The sequence below is a fragment of the Pipistrellus kuhlii genome, unplaced genomic scaffold (assembly GCF_014108245.1).
Source record: "Pipistrellus kuhlii isolate mPipKuh1 unplaced genomic scaffold, mPipKuh1.p scaffold_m20_p_11, whole genome shotgun sequence".
Lineage (NCBI taxonomy): Eukaryota > Metazoa > Chordata > Mammalia > Chiroptera > Vespertilionidae > Pipistrellus > Pipistrellus kuhlii.
The window spans coordinates 42,200,468-42,222,092 of NW_023425416.1; the positions used below are offsets into that span (position 1 = coordinate 42,200,468).

At 41.2% G+C, this 21,625-nt stretch overlaps 2 protein-coding genes across 10 annotated transcripts in view; one reads left to right on the forward strand and one right to left on the reverse strand.

The window, feature by feature from the left end:
* Positions 1-20,361, reverse strand: part of UBP1 (upstream binding protein 1) — a 47,906-nt gene extending 27,545 nt beyond the window's left edge. For all 9 annotated transcript variants that reach the window (XR_004986893.2, XR_004986895.1, XR_004986896.1 and 6 more), the window contains exons 1-3: positions 20,222-20,361; positions 8,312-8,463; positions 101-177 (exon numbers count right to left, since the gene is read on the reverse strand). Coding sequence is in view for 5 of the 9 variants with exons in the window: in XM_045579355.1 (XP_045435311.1) it covers positions 101-177; positions 8,312-8,463; positions 20,222-20,334 (342 nt within the window). In the remaining 4 variants the exon portion in view is untranslated. The remainder of the gene's footprint in view (positions 1-100; positions 178-8,311; positions 8,464-20,221) is intronic.
* On the forward strand, positions 19,973-21,156 carry LOC118715455 (basic proline-rich protein-like). Its single transcript, XM_036431773.2, has 2 exons — positions 19,973-20,367; positions 20,413-21,156. Exon 2 carries the CDS (start codon positions 20,572-20,574, stop codon positions 21,142-21,144), a length of 573 nt encoding a protein of 190 aa, XP_036287666.1. The 5' UTR covers positions 19,973-20,367; positions 20,413-20,571; the 3' UTR covers positions 21,145-21,156.
* The last annotated feature ends 469 nt before the right edge of the window (positions 21,157-21,625 follow it).

Genomic DNA, 21,625 nt, shown 5'->3' on the forward strand with positions numbered 1-21,625 from the left:
AAAATAGTGAAGTTAAGTTTTATATAAAAACTCTTACAGCAAAACTGCTTTTTAAAAATCACCGCACTATCTATTAGGAATGTAAAAGGATCGACCTTACCTTTACCAATTTTCCAGTGATCTCAGGCATATCTCCCATTTTCCGATTATCCAGCATCCGAATTTCATAAGACTGACCTATTTTTAAAGAAACTATACATTAAAAACAATCCACATAACAAACATTACTGTGTTTAATAAAAATATTAACTATCTTTCAAAATATACAATTACACAACTTTCATTTGCTGGAAAAGCAAATTCAGGTTTATTATCTTTCTTGATCCTGCAACTCATGCTATAATATCTTTTCCTTCTTACACTATTACATAAGACTATAAAGAATTTCTGTTAATTTACATTAAATTTATATTATACATATATTCATTACCTGAGACCAACTTTTTATAACAGCTTTAAAAATATATATATAGTCCTAGCTGGTTTCGTTCTCAATAAAAAATTCAGAGAGGAAAGGAGATGTAGAGAGAGATAGAAACATCAACGATGAGAGAGAATCACTGATTGGCTGCCTCCTGCACACCCCAACTGGAGATCAAGCCTGCATCCTGGGCATGTGACTGGGGTTCATAGATTGACCATCAACCAAACCACTAAGCCATGCTGCCCAGGCAACTGCTTTTTTAAAATATAATTTACATGCCATAAAATTCACTCTTTTAAAGTATACAATTAGTTTTTAGTACATTCAGAGCTGTGCAACTGCCACTGCTACCAATTTTAGAACATCACCCCAAAAAGAACTCATATCTATTAGCAGTCACTACTCACCACTCCCATCCTCCGAGCCCCCAGCAACTACTAATGATTCTACTTTCTGTCTCTAGGGATTTGCTTACTTTGGACACTTGATATAAATGGAATCACACAATATGTGGCCTTTGTGACTAGCTTCATTTAATCAAGAATGTTTTCAAGGTTCATGCATGTTATAGCATGTATTAGTATTTCATTCCTTTTTACTGCCAACTATTATTCATTGCATAAATACACCACATTTTATTTGTTCATTCATTCATCAGTTAATGAACATGTGGGTTGTTTCCACTTTTGGCTACTATGAACAATGACATTAAATTCAAAGCATTTATTTTTAAGGTCCTAATATAGAACTTTAAAGCAAGAACCAGACCTAGCCAGTTTGGCTCAGTGGATAGAGCGTTGCCCTGTGGACTGTCAGACCCAGGTTTGATTCAGAAAAAGGGCACATGCCTGGCTTGTGGGCATGATCCCCAGTAGGGGGCATGCAGGAGGCAGCCGATCAACAATTCTCTCTCATCACTAATGTTTCTATGTCTCTATTCCTCTCCCTTCCTGTCTGAAATAAGTAAAAATGTGTATTTTAAAACAAGAACCAAAACTAACCTCAAGGAAATAAGATTACCGTGCAAAATGAAATTAACAAAAAAAAATGACAGTTATATATATCTCATCTCTAGGGCAAAAAAAACTGAGGAGAAAATAAACAAATGGGACTACATCAAAATAAAGATTCTGCAGCGCAAAAGAAACCATCAACAAAATGAAAAGGGAGCACACTAGATGAGAACATGTTTGGCAATGATACATCTGATAAAGGGTTAATATCAAAATATAAGGAACTCATACAACATAACAAAAGGAAGACAAACATTCCAATTAAAAAATAGGAAAAGGACCTAAATAGACTCTTCTCCAAAGGAGACATACAGATGGCCAAATGACATAAGAAAAAAAATGCTCAGTCACTGATCATCAGAGAGATGCAAATTAAAATGACAATGAGATATCACCTCACACCTGTCAGAATGGCCACCATCAACAAATACAAGTGCCAGGGAGTATGTGGAGAATAGGGAACCCTTTTCTAGTGGAAATGCAGAGTGTTGCAGCCATTATGGAAAACAGTATGAAGTTTCCTCAAAAAATTAAATATGGAACTGTCATTTGACCTAAGGATCCCACTTCTAGGAATATGTCCTAAGAAACCCAAAACACCAATCAGAATGTATGCACCCCCACGTTCATAGCAGCACAATTTACATTAGGTCAAATGACAGTTAAGATATGGAAACAGCCTAAGTGCCCATTAGTAGCAAGTGGATTAAAAAAAAAAAAAAACTGTGGTACATTTACACCATGGAATATTATGCAGCAGTGAAAAAGGATCTCTTACCCTTTGAGACAGCATGGAGGGACTTGGAGAGTATTACTAAGCAAAATAAGCCAGAGAAAATCAAGTATCACATGATCTCACTCATATTTGGAATCTAATGAACATCATAAACTGATGAACAAAATAGACCCAGAGACATAGAAGCATGGAACAGACTGCAGAATCTGAGAGAGAAGGCAGAGGAAGGAGGGTGCGCTGAGACCAACCAAAGAACTTATATGCATAACCCGTGGACAAGCTCACTTATATCATGAGATGTGAAAGCATCAAAGACCTGGCTGGAGCTATAAAGCAAGGGGCAGCCTATTCCAGCTAAATCCCTGCTAAAGGGAGAGTTAGCTGCGTTCACTCTACCCTCTCGTGGTTCCATGTTGAGATTAAAGGTTTTTTCTTCACATAGTTGACTGAACTCTTTGTCGTTACCTAAGAACAGGTGCTTAAGGCATAACCAGGAAAACACCAAGTTTTTAAACTCTGAATTTCTATTGTTCAAAATAGTACAAAAATGGATACTTTAAGGCATCAATACAATTGGAAAACCTGCTCTAATTTCTATATTACTGATGAAGTCAAGACTACACAGAATTTACTTATTTTTTCTTTTTTACACAATGGCAGGTGAGCAATGATCTTTAAGGGGAGGCTACTAGGAATACTAGTATCCAAGCTATGGCCAAAGAACAGTGCAGAGCCCCTACAATGTGCCAACCCTCCTATGCAGAAATTGTCCATTTAAGGTGGTTGTGAAGGGAAGCTCTCATGTTTGCCTGAATATTCAAAATAAAAAATGCAGATGGTCCCCACACTAGCAGCATCAGCATGACATGGAAACTTATCAGAAATGCAAATTCTCCAGCCCCACTGAGTCAGAAACTCAATGGAGCTCAGCAATCATGTTTTGACAAGCCCTCTATGAGATCCCAATGCTTGCTGAAGTTGGAGACATACAAATATCTAATCAGCCAATACTATTTCAAACAGAAAGCATTCAAGACCTTCTCCTGGGAATAACTTAAATACTCAAAAAGCTCTGAGTAAATGGTAAGTTCAACCATCTTTTCTCAGAATCTGAACAAATACTGTAGGATATGTTATGATAAACACTCTTCCAAAGAGAAAAATGGCCTAATTTGGGATGGCTAATTATACACTTGCATTATTTTGCATAAGGCTCATTTAATACAACGATATATGAAACACTGCACAGTATTACAGATAATAAGATTTTAAAAGTCCTTTATAGTTCAAATTATTTGTCTATGTTAAAATTAAGAACTAAATCTGTCTAAAGCTGTTTAAAGTAAACTGCAATTTGATTACTTTGCAAGTAACCAAAATTCACTGAAGTCATCAGGTTTGACAGGACTGTAAATCTCGCAACAGTCTAGGGCAGCTCTCACTCCATTACATAAGTATGCTCCACAAATACACTGATGTTTACATATATCCATTACATATGTGCATACAGTCCATATATGCACATATACTGTATAATGGATACACATATATGCACACATTTTATATACATAAGCAAGAGCTCCAGGTTCATTAGATGCCCATTTGAAGACCCAGCTTTGACAGGGCTTTGAGATAAGCTAAGGAGGCAGTACTGCAGGAAGCAGAGTCTTTGTCTAAAGCACATGTGTCAAACACAAGGCCCGCGGGCCAAATCCATCCCGCCAGGCCTTGCAATGTGGCCCGCACCGCGCTGTCATCACTGCACTCCGCTGCATTTCCATCACAATGACAGTTTATGACTGTTCAGTAAACCATTCGGCCCGTGATTTAGGCTGGATTTTAGATTTTGGCCCCTTCTCTGATTGAGTTCAACACCCCTAGTCTAAAGTATATTACACCCCATAGCCATTTTTAAAATAAGCCAAATTTTTTTGTTAACATCTTAATATAATTTCAAACTTACACAGAATTTACAAGATCACTACAAAGAACTACGTATTACTAAAGAACTATTATCATTGCTTTATCATTTTCTCTTTATATATATGCATCTGCTTATGATGTCAGTCCCACTCGCACCAGCTGCTGGCCCCAATCACACTGTGCTGTCAGTGGGTGCGGGTGGGACTGGCACCATCAGGGTGTGGGAGTGGCAGTGGCAGGAGCGGGGCTGCCAGCAGACAGGGAACGAGTTTGCATGGGGGTGCAGAGGATGGGCTGAGACCCACCCCTGTGCCCACTGCAGCCTCATGGCCCAGAGTTCCTTCAAGGTGCACGAATTCATGCACTGAGCCCCTAGTGTAATATATAATGACTTTTATATCATGTAAACCACCTATAGCAAGCAGTAAATTAAACATCGTAGTCAAGTCCCCTTTTTCTTTCAACACTACTGAAAGAAAAAGTGGTGCTGAAAGGATTGTCCTGGTGCTGAAAGGATACACTTCTGTTTCCAGTCTTCAATCCAGGTCATTACAAGTTTCTCCATGTCTGATACAGACTCTTCTGGAATTTGTTAGTCTCATTGCCTTCAATAAAGCAGATCCTTGAATAGCTTGTCAGTTTGTTTTTGTTTTTCAAGATGGTAGCTATGGTGAAATGGGACCTACCCGACTAATGAGCAATAACTATAATTGATTTTCCACCTTGGTAATCCTTAATTTTATTTTCCTTTTCCGGCCCATCACTTGATGTGGCCTCTTACTGGCAACATTAGCAGTGGATCTTGTACACAGGAGCCATGATGAATAAAACAACATGAGATTAAATCAAGAACAAGAGAAAATGATGCTATTAGGAGACACAGTAAACACGAGATACACAAGGCTATAGCCGGGGTAACACAATTCACTGTTTTATGCCAACTTTTTTTTTTTTTTTAATAAGCAGGAAGAGTACACTCTAAAATAATAATAAAAACTATATAAATTAGTAACAGTCATTTATTATCATGACTGTACATAACTGTATGTACTATACTTTTATAGCACTGGAAGAACAGGTGTGTTTACACTAGCATCACCACAAACACTTGGAAATATTAGATATAGGCAGTATTTCTAAGGAAATAATATATGTAAAAATTCATTGAGCTATATATAATCTTTTTAAAAAATAAATTTTTAAAAATTGATTTCAGAGAGAAAGGGAGAAGGGGAGAAAGAGAGAACCATTAATGATGAGAGCAAAACATTGACTAGCTGCCTCCTGTAGGCCTCACACTGAGGATGGAGCCCGCAACCTGGGCATATGCCCTGATAGGCAATCAAACCATGACCTCCTAGTTCACAGATTGACGTTCACCCACCGAGGCATGCCATGACCTGTGCACACTACTGTATATATACTTCAGTAACTTTTTAAAAATCTAACATTGGCTGAAACGGGTTTGGCTCAGTGGATAGATCGTCGGTCTGCAGACTGAAAGGTCTCAGAGTGGGACCCCATCCAGTTTACAATTCCATAAGGGACACACTCAGGTGCAGACTCAGTCAGCACCAAAGCCCCACTGAAGCAAATCTTGTCTCATAAGGGTGTCTCCAGCACAGAAGTTCTCCCAGCATAGACACAGCTGGTCCTCATAGTCAACTGGCCATGAGGTCAATTCCTCCCAGTGATATCAACAACAATCAAGGCTTAACTTCAACAAGACTGTGCACACAGCCACAATGGGGTGCACCAAGAGTGTCCATTTCAGGTAAATGGGGAGGCTGAGCCACCTGTCCCTATAGGACACCTAGCACACAAAGCTACTCTATCAACTTAGGGAAGCAGCCAAAATGTGGAGACAAAGAAATAGGCCACAAATTAAAGAAATGGAGGAAAGCAAATGACTGACTACAGAGTTCAAAAGCATGGTTATAAGTTTTTCAAGAATTTCCTCGAAAAGGCCGATAAATTTAATGAGACCCTCAAGGATATGAAAAAGGACCAACTAGAAATTAAGCATACACTGAATGAAATAAAAAATAATATACAGAGCCAAAACCGGTCAAGCACTGGTCTGCAGACTGAGGGGTCCCAGGTTCGATTTCGGTCGAGGGCATGTGCATTGATTGCAGGCACATCCCTGGTGGGGGGTGTGCGGGAGGCATTGATGTTTCTGGCTCTCTATCCCTCTCCCTTCTTTTCCGTAAAAAAAAATCAATAAAATATTTTAAAAATATATTTATACAGAGATCCAACACCAGACTAGAGGATCGTAAGAATAAAGACAAAGATTTGAAATATAAAGAAGCAAAAAACTCCCAACCAGAAAGTAAAAAATAAAAAAAAAGAATCCAAAAATATGAAGATACTGTATAAGGAGCCTCTGGAACAACTTCAAGAGTACCAACATCATCGCCAATACCGGTTTGGCTCAGTGGATAAAGCGTTGGTCTGTGGACTGAAAGGTCCCAGATTTGATTCCGGCCAAGGGCATATACCTTGGTTGCGGGCACATCCCCAGTGGGGGGTGTGCAAGAGGCAGCTGGTCGATGTTTCTCTCTCATCGATGTTTCTAGCTCTCTCTCCCTCTCCCTTCGTCTCTGTAAAAAAATCAATAAAAAAAAAAAAAAAAAAAAAGAGTACCAACATCAGAATTATTGGGATGCCAGAAGAGAGAGTGCAAGATACTGAAAACCTATTTGAAGAAATAATGACTGAAAACTTCCTCCACCTGGTAAAAGAAATAGACTTACAACTCCAGGAAGTACACAGAACCCCAAACAAAAGGAACCCAAAGAGGACCACACCAAGACACATCATAATTAAAATGCCAAGAGCAAAAGAGAGAGAGAGAATCTTACAAGCAGCAAGAGAAAAACAGTTACCTACAAGGGAGCACCCATCCGATTGTCAGATGATTTCTCAACAAAAACTATGCAAGCCAGTTGGGAGTGGCAAGAAATATTCAAAGTGATGAATAGCAAGAACTTACAACCAAGATTACTCTACCTAGCAAAGCTATCATTCAGAATTAAAGGTCAGATAAAGAGCTTCACAAATAAGGAAAAGCTAAAGGAGTTCATCACCACCAAACCAGTATTATATGAAATGCTGAAAGGTATTCTTTAAAAAGAGGAGGAAGAAGAAAAAGGTAAAAATAAAAATTATGAACAACAAATACATATCTATCAACAAGTGAATCTAGCCGGCACCAGTTTGGCTCAGTAGATAGAGCGTTGGCCTGTGGACTGAAAGGTCCCGGGTTCGATTCCGGTCAAGGGCATGTACCTTGGTTGCGGGCACATCCCCAGTAGGGGGTGTGCAAGAGGCACCTGGTCGATGATTCTCTCTCATCGATGTTTCTAACTCTCTATCCCTCTCCCTCTCTGTGAAAAATCAATACAATATATTAAAAAAAAACAAAAAAAAACCTAAAAACAAACAAACAAACAAACAAACAAGTGAATCTAAAAATCAAGTGAATAAAAACATGATGAACAGAATAAATGGTGAATATAATAGAATCAGGGGCATAGGAAGAGAGTGGACTGACAATTCCCAGGAGTGGGGGGAAGGGGTGTGGGGGATGCAGGAAGAGACTGGACAAAAATCATACATCTATGGATGAGGACAGAGGGGGAGCGTAAGGACGGGGGTGGGGTGGGGGGGGACACGGGACACACGACACTAGGTAGAGGGGCGCTATGGGGGGGTAAAATTGTAATAATCTGAACAATAAAGATTTTAAAAATAATAAAAATGTACAAAAAGATATATGTAGACAATATTTGACATGATTTATTTTAGCCACAGACTCCATCTTGATATAGCTTATGTCTATTTTCAACACATACATGCTTCATGCCGGAGACCCAGGTTCCTTGCTAGCTGAATTCTGATTCATTCTCAAGTTCCACATTGAAGCCACTGTTACTAAAAATAACTGACATCCTTTCTACTTGCTCCCCCTTCGGATTTTATCGGAAAAACCATATAATAAATCTTGTTCCATAGACTCTCATGCAAATCAGTCTCTACAAACTATAACTTGGTTGGCTCACAATAAGTTTCCTACAATTTTTGTGAACTAAAGTTATATAGCTTAAGGGGAAAAAAATATAACTCAAAATGACTTCCAGTAATCAGTCAAAACTTTCATTTAGGATTCTTGTAAATTCTAGCAGCAAAATACGACACAGCCATACTAACCTTGGTTCAGGTAGGTGAGTGTTTCATCGTGCAGTTTTACTGCTGGAGATGTTGCGGCACACATCACATACTGGAAGGGCGGGTTTTTAGTTTCATCGTCCAATGGAAGGCTAGAATCTTCCTGCTTGAAAATGGGCAATGCCAAGACATCACTGAAAAGCAAAAAATAAAAACTAAATCAACATTGACCTTACTTTGGGTTTAAAATACTTAAAAGCATGTAAAAACGTTTAGGGGTAATTTCTTTTAAAATTTAAGTTTAGAAATGATGCACAGAATAAAAAAATTATCAATGCTAATCTGGCTCCCGTAAATTATATTAAACTTGTTATCTTTAGTGTGGCTGTGAGGCAAAGAGAAGCAGCTATGATTAGATAGCTCAAATAAGAAGTATTTAATAGTAAAGTCCATGCTACTGATAAAGGCTAACAATAAAAATGTCATTTAAAAAGTTACTTCAAAAAGATTTTTAAACACTTTAAACTCCATATGGTTCTAAAAAAAAAAAAAAAAAAAAAAGAGCAAGTCAAGAGTGTGTAGCTGCCTGTTTTGAAAGGCAAGAACTATTGCTGCCAAAGGTAGGTCACATTAGCACCATGAAATCACAAAGAATCATTTGATTAAAATGGCACTTTATAAAAAGTTTCCTGCTAAGCTTGGCAAGTTCTGAGAGCATAAAGCTTCATGCTTAGTCTAAAACAATGGCATCTTCTGAGAAGCAAACAGTGGCAGTAAAAACAACTGCTATTTTTTCTCCCAAGAATAACCTGGGGCATTAATTGGGAGGTAAATAGGAGTGGAGGTGGGGGTGTCTTCTGGGGCACTGCCTATATTCTCTGTTAACCTGGGAGGTTAAACATATGTGGATGTTTGGCTTGCTTTTAATTTTAATACTTAAAAACAGCTGATATTTAAGTTACATATCACAAAACTCATACTTTTAAAGTATATAATACAGTGTGCTTTAGTATATTCAGAATTGTGCAGTCATCATCACTACTTCCAGAACATCTTCATAATCTCAAAAAGAAATCTTGTACCCGCTGGCAGTCATTCCCTGTCTCTTTTCCCCCTAAGATACTCCCAACCCCTGGCAACCACTGATCTACTTTGTCAATATGGATTTGCCATACTGGTCATTTATTTTTTTAAAATATATTTTATTGACTCTTTACAGAGAGGAAGAGAGGGACAGAAAGCCAGAACCATCGATGAGAGAGAAACATCAACCTCCCACACCCCCCGCACCGGGGATGTGCCCGCAACTAAGGTACATGCCCCTTACCGGAATCGATCCTGGGACCCCTCAGTCCGCAGGTTAACACTCTATCCACTGAGCCAAACCGGTTTCGGCCATACTGGTCATTTAATCAAACAGAATCACATGGTCTTGTCTTAATCTGTTTTCAAGGTCCACCCATGTTATAGCATGTATCATTACTTCATTCCTTTTTATGGCTGAATGATATTCCATTGTATGGATATACCATTCTATTTATCCACTCATCAGATGATAAACATCAAGACTATTACCAATTTTTGGTTATTATTCATAATGCTGCTGTGAACACTTGTATGTTTCTGTGTAGACATATGTTTAATTCCCTTGGATATCTGTATCTATCTAGGAGTAGAATTACTGGGTCATATGGTAACTATGTTTAACTTTTTGAGCAAGCGCTGGAGTGTTTTCCAAAGTGGCTGCACCATTTCACATTCCTACAATTAGTGTATGAAGTAACTGACATAATTCACCAAGACGTACATTTACATCTTGATAATTTTTCTATATTCATTTTTCAATAAAAAGTAAAATAATAGCCAAAACCGGTTTGGCTCGGTGGATAGAGAGTCGGTCTGCGGACTGAAAGGTCCCAGGTTCAATTCTGGTCAAGGGCATATATAATACATTGGTTGCGGGCACATCCCTGGTGTGGGGTGTGCAGGAGGCAGCTGGTCGATATCTCTCTCTCATCGATGTTTCCAACTCTCTCTCTCTCCTCTCCTCTCTGTAAAAAAAATCAATAAAATATATTTTAAAAAGTAAAATAATAAAAGTCAAATGAATAACTACTATAACACCAATATCAAAGGCTTGTCTGAATTGCTTTGTTTCCCTGTTTTCTGCAAGCTGTTGACTAACTCAGGTATTTGGCTGGCCCATTTTAAGTAAATTTAATTTACAAACAAAATATGGAAATGAAATAGACGGAAAATTCTGCATTCCCTCCTTCTGGGATACATTTCTATTAAATCACTTGACTGATTATTCAGAAACTAGCTGAAACTGGTTTGGCTCAGTGGATAGAGCGTCAGCCTGCAGACTGAAAGGTCCCAGGTTCGATTCCAGTCAAGGGCATGTACCTTGGTTGTGGGCACATCCCCACTAGGGAGTGTGCAAGAGGCAGCTGATCGATGATTCTCTCTCATTGATGTTTCTAACTCTCTATCCCTCTCTCTTCCTCTCTGTGAAAAATCAATAAAATATAATTTTTTGAAAAAGAAACTAAATTACCACTAGTTCTACTTCTCCTTTATTAATACAATACCTAAGAATTATGAAAACACTCTTCTGCACACAGTATAACTGAGGAACGCAGTCAGCAATCTTCCCCAGACCTCCTCTGGAGTTCTCAACACTGTGATCTAGGTAGGGGCTTAGTTCCACTTACGTGGAACAAAACACACACACACACACACACACACACACACAAGAGACTTATGAACTCAGAGCAGTTCTCTTTATGAAAAAACAACCACACCAGCCACAATGGCTCTACAGTAGATGAAAATATGTATATACCTATATCATATATAAGTAAGCATTTAAAATCCTCTTGGTGAGAATATAAATAAGAATGAAAGCTATGACTTAGAAGTATTAGTTAATTATACTGAAAAGTGACATGGGGAATGTATAATTTTAAGACCCCCATGCTAACTGTGTAGGTTGATCAATAAATACACGCCATCAAAATATGACATAAGATGGGCCGGCGTGGCTCAGTGGCTGAGCATTAACCTATGAACCAGGAGGGTCACGGTTTGATTCCCGGTCAGGGCACATGCCTGGGTTGCAAGCTCGATCCCCAGTGTGGGGTGTGCAGGAGGCAGCCGATAGTGATTCCCCTCATCATTGATGCTTCTTCTATCTCTCTCCCTCCCTTCCACTCTGAAAACAATTTTTAAAAAGTCCTAAGTGGTTTGGCTCAGTGGATAGAGCGTCGGCCTGTGAACTGTGAAAGGAAGGGTCTCAAGTTTGATTCCCAGCAAGGGCATGTACCTTGGTTGCAGGCACATCCCCAGTAGGGGGTGTGCAGGAGGCAGCTGATTGATGTTTCTCATCAGTGTTTCTAGCTCTCTATCCCTCTCCCTTCCTCTTTGAAAAAAGTCAATAAAATATATTTTTTTAAAAATGAAGAGGAAAAAAGATATTTCCCTCCTCTCCAAGCAACCACACAGAACAAGCTATGTGAATACACATACAAGGCAGCTGCCTATAAGCCAAGAAAAGAGGCATCAGAATAAATTCTACCTTGCTGGACTTCCAGTCTCCAGAAGTATAAGAAATAAAAGTCTGTCTTTACAAATAATAATAAAATAAAATGAAAATATGTATATACCTCTGTCATATATATGTAAGAAGACTGCCCAACCAGCATGGCTCAGTAGCTGAAGTTTGACCTATGAACCAGGAGGTCATGGTTCAGGCACATGCCCGGGTTACAGGGCTCAACCCCCAGTGTGGGGCATGCAGAAGGCAGCTGAACAATGATTCACTCTCATCATTGATGTTTCTGCCTCTCCATCTCCCTCTCCCTTCCTCTATCAATAAAAAATAAATAAAAAGTTTAAAAAAAGGTAATTCCTAGAATAAGTTCATCAAGGTTGTGGAGGAAAAAAAGGCAAGACTCAAGAAAATTTTTTTAAAATAGATACTATATATACAGCATTCCCAAGTGATTCTTCCAATCCAGAACGATCATATTCTCATTACCTTGAGAAGACTTCTCAATTACAATATTGATTGGTAGGTAGCAAAGGATGCCACAGAAAGAGTGGGTTGGTGTCAATCCACAGTTCAAATCCAGCTCTGCCATTTGTTGAGTGATACTATGGTAGGCTATTTAACTTCTCTGAGCTCTAATAACGGGTTTGTTTTTAATTTAGAATATTTTAACTATTCTAACTCTAGGCACACATTAGATCAAAGGTTCTCAAAGTGTGGTCCGTGTAATCCTGGGGAACTCGAGACTCTTCCAAGAGGTCAAACCTATTTTCAGAATACACTATTGCCTTTTTTCTCTTTGTTGACATTTGTACTTGTGGCACAAAACCAATGGTGATTAAAACTGCTGGTGCCTTGGCATGAGTCAAGGCAGTGGCACCAACTGCACTAACAGCCATTGTTTAAAATTAACTTTATCATATATTAGTCCTTGGGCAGGTATAATGTATTTCTGGGCACACCTGTCATATATTAGTCCTTGGGCAGGTATAATGTATTTCTGGGCACACCTATTATATATTAGTCCTCGGGCAGGTATAATGTATTTCTGGGCACACCTGTCATATATTAGTCCTTGGGCAGGTATAATGTATTTCTGGGCACACCTGTCATATATTAGTCCTTGGGCAGGTATAATGTATTTCTGGGCACACCTATTATATATTAGTCCTCGGGCAGGTATAATGTATTTCTGGGCACACCTGTCATATATTAGTCCTTGGGCAGGTATAATGTATTTCTGGGCACACCTGTCATATATTAGTCCTCGGGCAGGTATAATGTATTTCTGGGCACACCTATTATATATTAGTCCTTGGGCAGGTATAATGTATTTCTGGGCACACCTATTATATATTAGTCCTCGGGCAGGTATAACGTATTTCTGGGCACACCTGTGTGCTATGGTTGTCTCAAGGAAACAATTCTAGCACTGGGATCTGACTTAGCAGTTTCTCTCTCAGAATATCATTTTTTTTATAAATATATTTTATTGATTTTTCACAGAGAGGAAGGGAGAGGAATAGAGAGTTAGAAACATTGATGAGAGAGAAACATCCATCAGCTGCCTCCTGCACACTCCCTACCGGGGATGTGACCGCAACCAAGGTACGTACCCTTGACCGGAATCGAACCTGGGACCCTTCAGTCCACAGGCAGACGCTCTATCCACTGAGCCAAACCGGTTTTGGCTCAGAATATCATTTTTAACTTGAAAGAAAAACTGATAAACTGTGAATATTCAGACCTGGGTATTTAACAAAAACTTCCTAAAAAATGAATAAGTGAACCCATCCTTTACAACTGTGAAATTTGTTGCCAATGATAAAATCTGAACCCTCCACCATGTGCTTTCTCTGATGAGATAGTGGCCACATTAAGGAATGTGATTTTTCGATACCGCCTAGTGAAAAGCATCAACATTTAGAAGATCTGCACAACTCAGGAAAAACCACTGTTTTTTTCCCAAATGAACAATGCATGCACATTTCAAAATTATGCAGGGAAAGAGATCAGATTAAGTCCAAGACAGACCAAATGATTCTGTAACAAGACAAAAAAACACATGGACACAACTGCCAATTCTAAGTTGCAATTTTAAGAAATCGTCACTTCCCCATATGTATCTGAAGCTAGACTTTCTTCATGTATATCAACCAAAACGATATATTCCAAAAGCAGATAAGAGAATTGATTTGTTTTCTAAGTGAGATATTAAAAAGATGTGCAAAAAGCATAAGACAATGCCACTCTTTTTCATATATTTTACTTAGGAGAATAATATTTTAAATAGGAAACATTGAGAGGGAGAGGGAGATAAAAAGAGAGGGAAAGTAGGAAAAGGGGCCTGGAGATTATTAGGAGGTGGCTACTTCCCACTTCCCAGTAATATAAACACCTTTGTTACTTTAAGTAAATTTTTAAATTTCTTAATTATGAAGGGACTACAAAAAAACACAGTATACTATTCTATTCAGAGACAAAGTAATTTGAGATTGAGACAAAGTAATCCATAAATGAGTGAAAATGACACCAAGGAGTGATCCTACTCAAAGTCATTCTGCTAAAATGACAAGAGATTTCTCTGAACTCAAAATAGTATTCACAGGTGTATTCTAGCTTTGCTTCCAAAATTTTATTTTTCATGTTTAAAAACAGCTTTGACCACTACATATCAAGATTGTCAAAGTCGCCGGGACCGGTTTGGCTCAATGGATAGAGCGTCGGCTTGGGGACTGAAGGGTCCCGGGTTCGATTCCGGTCAAGGGCATGTACCTTGGTTGCGGGCATATCCCCAGTAGGGAGTGTGCAAGAGGCAGCTGATCGATGACTCTCTCTCATCGATGTTTCTAACCCTCTATCTCTCTCCCTTCCTCTCTGTATAAAATCAATAAAATATATTAAAAAAAAAAAAAAGATTGTCAAAGTCATAAAAGAGGAGACAAACACTAAGCAAAATGGCATGTCTGAGATTGAAACCCAGATTACAAGGACAACAGACAAAAAACCGCGAACCAAATAAATTCTGTACTTTACATAACAGTACTGCACCATGGCATCTTTTAAAGCTGTCCTCTGGCCCTGGCTGGGCAGTTGGAAGATGGTCCCATATACTAATGGGTTCCATCCCCTGTGAGGCTAGGTGTCTCTCCCCCCCACCCCCCACCCCGCCTTTGCCCCCTTCTCTCTCTTAAGATTACTAAAAGCATATCCTAGGGTGAGGATTAAAAAAAACTGTACTCTGGTTATGGAAGTAGGAGAAACTGGGTAAAGGGTTCACGTCAACTTGCTAGACTATCTCTGTAAGTTGTAAATCTAAAATCATGTAAGAATTAAAAAAATAAGTTAAAAATGCGGTTGCACTTAACAAAAACTAGTTCTTTTGTAGTCCATATTTCAAGATAACAATTTCACAAACTCCAAAAAACTCAGCAAGTTTTAAAAGAGATTGCCACACCAAAGTTCAACACAGATCTGTTTCATATCCATCTACTAGTCATGTACCAAAGCAAGCAAAATAATTATTACAGAGGTCCTTCTAAATTCAGTCACAGAACCTAAAGCAAACAAAGATGAGGCATCAGATGGCAATTCCACTAATAGCAAATATTTAAGTATGTCTTGGCAAATTGACAGGTGTCACCTTAATAAAATATCAAATTTATGAGACCCTATCAATAAGCTGTCACATTTCAAACAGCCCCGAATTAAGAATATAAACAGCATTGAATCTTGTGTTTAGTGGGGAGAGGGGACACTATAATTTTTTAAAATGGAACACAAAATCTATGGACAAATAGAATGTATATTAATTAGTTGACAGTTTTTAGTCTATATAAGAGTTATTTTTCTCTTTTAAATATATTTTATTGATTTTTTAACAGAGAGGAAGAGAGAGTTAGAAACATGGATGAGAGAGAAATATCGATCAGCTGCCTGGGGATGTGCTCGCAACCAATAACTTAATAATTTAATACATGCCTTTGCCCGGAATCGAACCAGAGACCTTTTAGTCTGTAGGCCGACGCTCTATCCACTGAACAAAACCGGTTTCAGCAAAAGTTATTTCTTGAATATAAGATTCCAATACGCAGCAAGTCTTTCTCGAGGCAATCAAAGCCTACTGTTCATCTATCCTTTGGAGCAGGGGTAGACTAGCTACATCCCGAGGGCCAAATCCAGCCAGACTGTTTTTGTACAACCACGATTTAAGAATGGCTTTCACTTTTAAAAATGGTTGTAAACAACAACAAAAAAATATGATAGAGACGCTCTGACAGGCAAAGCCTTATAATTTATCTAGCTTTTTTTTTGTCAATCCATTTTAAGGTAATATATTTAAAAACCAAAATGAACAATTTGATCTGAAATCAATATGGTTTTAATAAATAACTTAATAAATTCTTTCTTATAATCCAGCCAAGATTAAAGCCAGAACAAGTTTTTAAACTTTGAAATGAGAAATTTTATAGGAATTATTGCCAATTCTGGAAGTAGTCTCAGGCACCACTATAATTTTTAACATTTCACTGATCCTAAAATTTTTTTATACTTCCAAGACATGTCACCTACCCAAGAACCCTTTGTTTTATTTAGCACGAGACCAAAAGAAAAACAGCTGCTATTAATAGCTACATAATAAACCACATCCTTAGTAATCTTTTACTAACTTAAAACTGATCAAGTTGAAATTTTCCCATTACCTCACAAAGTCTATACACTGGCATTTTAACCTTTCAATCAATAGAAGAATTTGCCTTCACCTCAAAGCAGTTTTGATTTAGCAAATAATTTGTAAACAATGAGTGCACCTCCTACAGAATGTGCAATGTGCTTCAAAATAGACTTATACTACAGAGAAGTTTAACAGGGCAGATCAATGTCCTTTGTAAAGTAATAATTTAATATCAAAGTTTTTATGTGTAATCTAAAGAAGTTGCATTATTTCTTTTTTTTGGGGGGGGTGGGGGGTGAGGGAGTTTAATCTTCACCCCAGGATATTTTTTTCCATTGATTTTGAGAGAGAGACATCTATGTGAGAGAGACACATCGATTGGTTATCTCCCACATGCACCTGAACCAGGTCGAGGATTGAACATGAAACCCAGGTATGTGGCCTTGACCGGAATCAAACCCAGGACCCTTCAGTCTGTGGGCCTTGCTCTAACCACTGAGCAAACGGCCAGACCAGTATTATTTCTTAAATCCAGAAAAGTAACATGCTACAGATCATAATTTCATTCGAACAGCGATGGAAAGAAAATTACCAGTGGTCCCAATGACCCTACTAGCAGTTTAAGTTACTTCGTTACCTGGTCCTTACTTCACAGAACATGAGTGACCCCAGGTTTCAGATGAGTTTCAGCCTTCATTCAGCAGGTGAGAGCTGAGCCTTCATTTGGAATGGTAGTGCCACTGACAAGCCACTGGGGCCAATCACTTAACATCTATGAGCTTAGGTTTACTCACTTAGAAGGAAAGGACTGGTCTATCGGTTTTCTAGGGTCTCTTCATCCATCTCTAGGATCCTGATGTTGTAACTGAGATTTTAAAAACTCTTTGTAACCTGCCTCATTTCCTATAAAATCTGAAGCAGCTCATATCTCACAACAATACACAAAGAACACAATACACAAAAGAAGGGGGGGGGGAAGAGCAGCAAAGGTAATACCAGAAATTAGCCTACATCATTTAATGCAAACATATTTTTAAGTTAAGTCAGAAAATTGAGAAAAAAGATCTCTTTCAAGCTAGGTACCGTAAACCTGAAGAAACCATTTTCTAAAAGAAGTCTTTAAAAATCCCTGGTAAGTCATCCAATACCCAAATACAGTAAGCACACTCCACTTTGAAAGGAAAACACAAAGCTGCCTACAAAGGAAACTTTTATCAAGAAGTCACTTTCAGCCGGGACCGGTTTGGCTCAGTGGATAGAGCGTCGGTCTGCAGAGTGAAAGGTCCCGGGTTTGATTTCGGTCAAGGGCATGGACCTTGGTTGCGGGCACATCCCCAGTAGGGGGTGTGCAAGAGGCAGCTGATCGATGATTCTCTCTCATTGATGTTTCTAACTCTCTATCCCTCTCTGTGAAAAATCAATAAAATATATTTAAAAAAATTTTTTTTAAAAAGTCACTTTCAGCCCTCACTGTTTGGTTCAGTGGATATAGAGCATAGATGGGTGTGTGGACTGAAGGGTCCCAGTTTCAATTCCTGTCAAGGGCACATGCCCAGGTTACAAGCTCCATCCCCAGCAGGGGTCGTGCAGGAGGCAGCAGATCAATTCTCCTTCTCAATCTCCTTCTCTGAAATCAAGAAAAAAAAGGTCACTTTTCAAATAATTTCAAGTTTACTTTTTGAACTTGAGAGAACAAATGAAAGAAGGACAAGCATTTGACACCAGAGGAAAAGAGACTGCCAAGCAGTGAAAGGACACTGGCCATTCATTCCTGAGACCCACCTGGCCCTCAGGGAGCTCCAGAGCCAGGTGGGGAATGCAATGCAAATGAAGACAGCAAAGCTTAAAGCATTCAGACTTGCTCCAGATCAAGTCAATTTTGCAATTTCCTAAATTTGAATCTCAAATAAAGGGTCTTGAATTTCTAAGAGGCAAAGACTCCCATGGATTCCTTAGTTTTTGAGGAGCAAACGGATATCCAAAATATATGGGAAAAAATATAACCAAAATGGTATTTGCCTTTAAAGATACTTGAAAATTTTAGATTAAAAGATACATACCATATCACCAATAACCAAAAGCATTCAAGGGGAAAGTTTTCCCATGAGAAGTGTTGTAAAAAACACAGAATTATAAAGATATCACACATTACTTTTTAAAAAAAGATCAAGGAAAGGTTTAATATCAAGATTTTACTTCCTTTGCAGAAAATAAAAAAAGCTCAAAATAACTCAAACAACAATGCTCTCAGCAGCAAACTTTCACTTTTTCATAGTTGGCAACTGAGAAGCAACCGAAGAGACACAATGAATTTGTTTCACCTGCCCTCCTTTCCTTTCAGGGCAAGCCCAGGTCTCCTGGAAAAGCCAGGGGCCACCTTTCCCCCTGGCAATCACCGCCTCCAGTACGCCCATCTGGGTGACCCTATGACTTTCAGTAGCTCAATTTCCTCAACTACTTAAACACTTGTTCCAAAAAGACAAGCCGCCTCATCCAGTTGCACAACTGCGGAGAGAAGAAGTGCCAAGTTCAGAGAGACCAGCGCAGACAGAATCAGGGTCAGAGACTGGTGAAGGAGGGCTTTCCTTCAAGCACTTCCTCTAACACCTTCATCTTTTCGAGAGCTGTGTATTTTATAAGATCTAAAAGCCTAATCACTTCAGGGAGCAGCCCCCGCCAACCCAGGCCTTCACTGACCCAGAACTTTCTTCCTCGGGTCGTTTGTCCTCCCTGAGGGCAGCAGTGACATGGACGGAGGCTGCGGGCAGCTGGACAGCACTCCAGGGCATTCCTTTAAGGAACAGATGGGGAATCAAGATCTCACTTTCGTTCGTGTGAACAAAAAACTGCCAAACTATCGAGCCTTATACCTTAATGGGGCGACTTCATAGTATGTAAAACTGAATTTCAAAAAAAAAAAAAAAAAAAAAAAAGCTAGGAAAAAAAGAGTTGCCGAGTTGACAGGAGTTAAAAGAACAGTATTGCTCAGGATCGAGGCCGGAGACTCAACTCAGATCAGTTTCAACCCCTCAAATTTAAACGAAATGAATGGCTGCCGACAGAGGCGGTGAAAACCCGACAAACTATTGATCGGGGTGCATCCACTGTATCTTAAAAAGCAGCAGCCTGAGAGGGTAGTCCCCAAAATGAAAAATTTCATTGTGAGACAGTCCACGAACCGCAACTACCGTGGATGTGCTTCTCTCCCCCCCGGTGGCTATTGTCACACGGAATCATGTGACTAGGGTTGCAACTAGGAAAGGCTACAATGCAGCACGGAGCAGGTAGGAACTGATATGAAAACTTTGCTGCAAGAGTACTTCCCCCAATAGAAGTCCAAACATTTCGTCCTGTATTTCAATCACTTGCAAGGAAATGAAACCCCTTCCCCATCAACCCAAGCCCTTCGTTTCACAGCCGGGCGTGTTTTACAGCAAAATAATAATAATAATAATAATAATAATAATAATATAAAATAAAAATGAAACCCTCAGCCATTCCGGGGCCCAAGGTTGCAGGGGCCGCGCTCCCAAGCCCGCCCCCGGGGTGGGCAGAGGCCTGCGAGGCTGCACGGCCCCGGCGGCCACGCGGCAGGCCCGGGGCACCGCTGATCGCAGCCGCGCCTGGAAAAGGTCCAGGGTCCTGCAAGCCTTCCCCAAGGGTACGGACGCGTCCGTGCGTCCGTCCGTCCGCCCGCCCGCCCGGCCCAGGGCGCCCGGTACGGTACCTCATGCTGTAAGCGCCGGCGCCCAGCTCCTGCCCGATGCCCGTGAGGCTGGCGTCGAAGTCGTGCACCAGCCCGGACTCGATCACCTCGTCCATCTTGAGCACCCAGGCCATCTTCCGGCCTCGCCGTCACCCGGCGCGCGGCGCAGAGGCCAGAGCTCCGCCGAGCGTCCTGGGGGAGGGCGCGGGTGAAGCCTCCGCGGCGCGGCGAGTGGTCACCAGCGGCGGCCCGGGCGGCGGCCGGCGCGAGAGCGGCCGGGGCCCCGCGGACAGGGCAAGGCGAGGAGCTCGGGCGTGAGCGGCAGGGCCGCCGGCAGCGCCTCCCTCCCGCGGGCGCCGGCCGCGCGCCTCATGCCGCCGCCGCCGCCGCGCCCACCCCCAGCGCCGCTAGCGCTGCAGCCGCCGCCGCCGCCGCCCGTCCCGCCCCGGGGCGCCCGGCTGCATCCTCCCCAGGACTGCGCGGGGGTTGGAGGGAGGGCGGGAATCCAACCCGCTCCGACGACCGCGCGGGGGGTGAGCCCGCCCGTCCCCCGGTGCCCGGCCTCGACCCCCGGGCTTCAGCCCGCCCGCCCAGGCTCTCCCGCCCCGGCCAACCCCGCCGACGCCGGTCCGCGGTCCGCGGACGATGGCTTCGCCACAGCTCCGGCTCGAGCGCACTCGCCGCTTCCGCCTCCTACGGCTCCGCCCCGGCCCTGCCCCCGCCCCCGAGAGTGCCCCCCGGCCCCGGCCCGCCCCGCAGGGCCCCCGCGCACGGGACTGTCCCGGCGCTTCCCGGCGGAGGCACTCTCCCTTCGGGGAGGCGCGACCCCGCCCACACGGCGAGTTCCCAGCCGGGGCGGCCCGCTGCCCTTTCACACCGGCCCCGGAAGAGGCGGGGCCAAAAGGCTGTCTGTTTCCGTCCTTCCCGAGAAGCTCATTGATTGACAGGCCAACTGGGCAATAGAGGCGAGTGCTTGGTCGAAACTCCCGTGAGCCTCTGTGCCCCTGTGCTAAACAGCCAATCAGAATGTTCTTCCTCTTGGGCGGGTTCCGGGACTGAACTTGCTGCCAAAAGAAGGAGTTCATTGGGTCGTACTAGATCCCACTTCCTGTGGTGAGTTACTCCTCTATGGTCTTTTGGGTTGGGTTTTTTTTTTTTGTTTGTTTTTTCTCACACTAGGAGTCTTACCCAATAGGCTCGCACCCTATTTATGGACGGAAAGGCCCATTGGGCAGAAAAACTTTGATTGACATGAATGTAAGCCAATCAATGGTTCCGGAAAGAGTTCCCACAATTGCTGATTCCTGGGAGCAGTATGGCGAGTTACAACCGTGGGTTCATTAGCAGTAACAGCTGGCAATCGTGTTATTTGTTGTCTTGCTTTTCATTGTACTCGGATTCACTGGGCTTAGCTAGGAGCTTCTT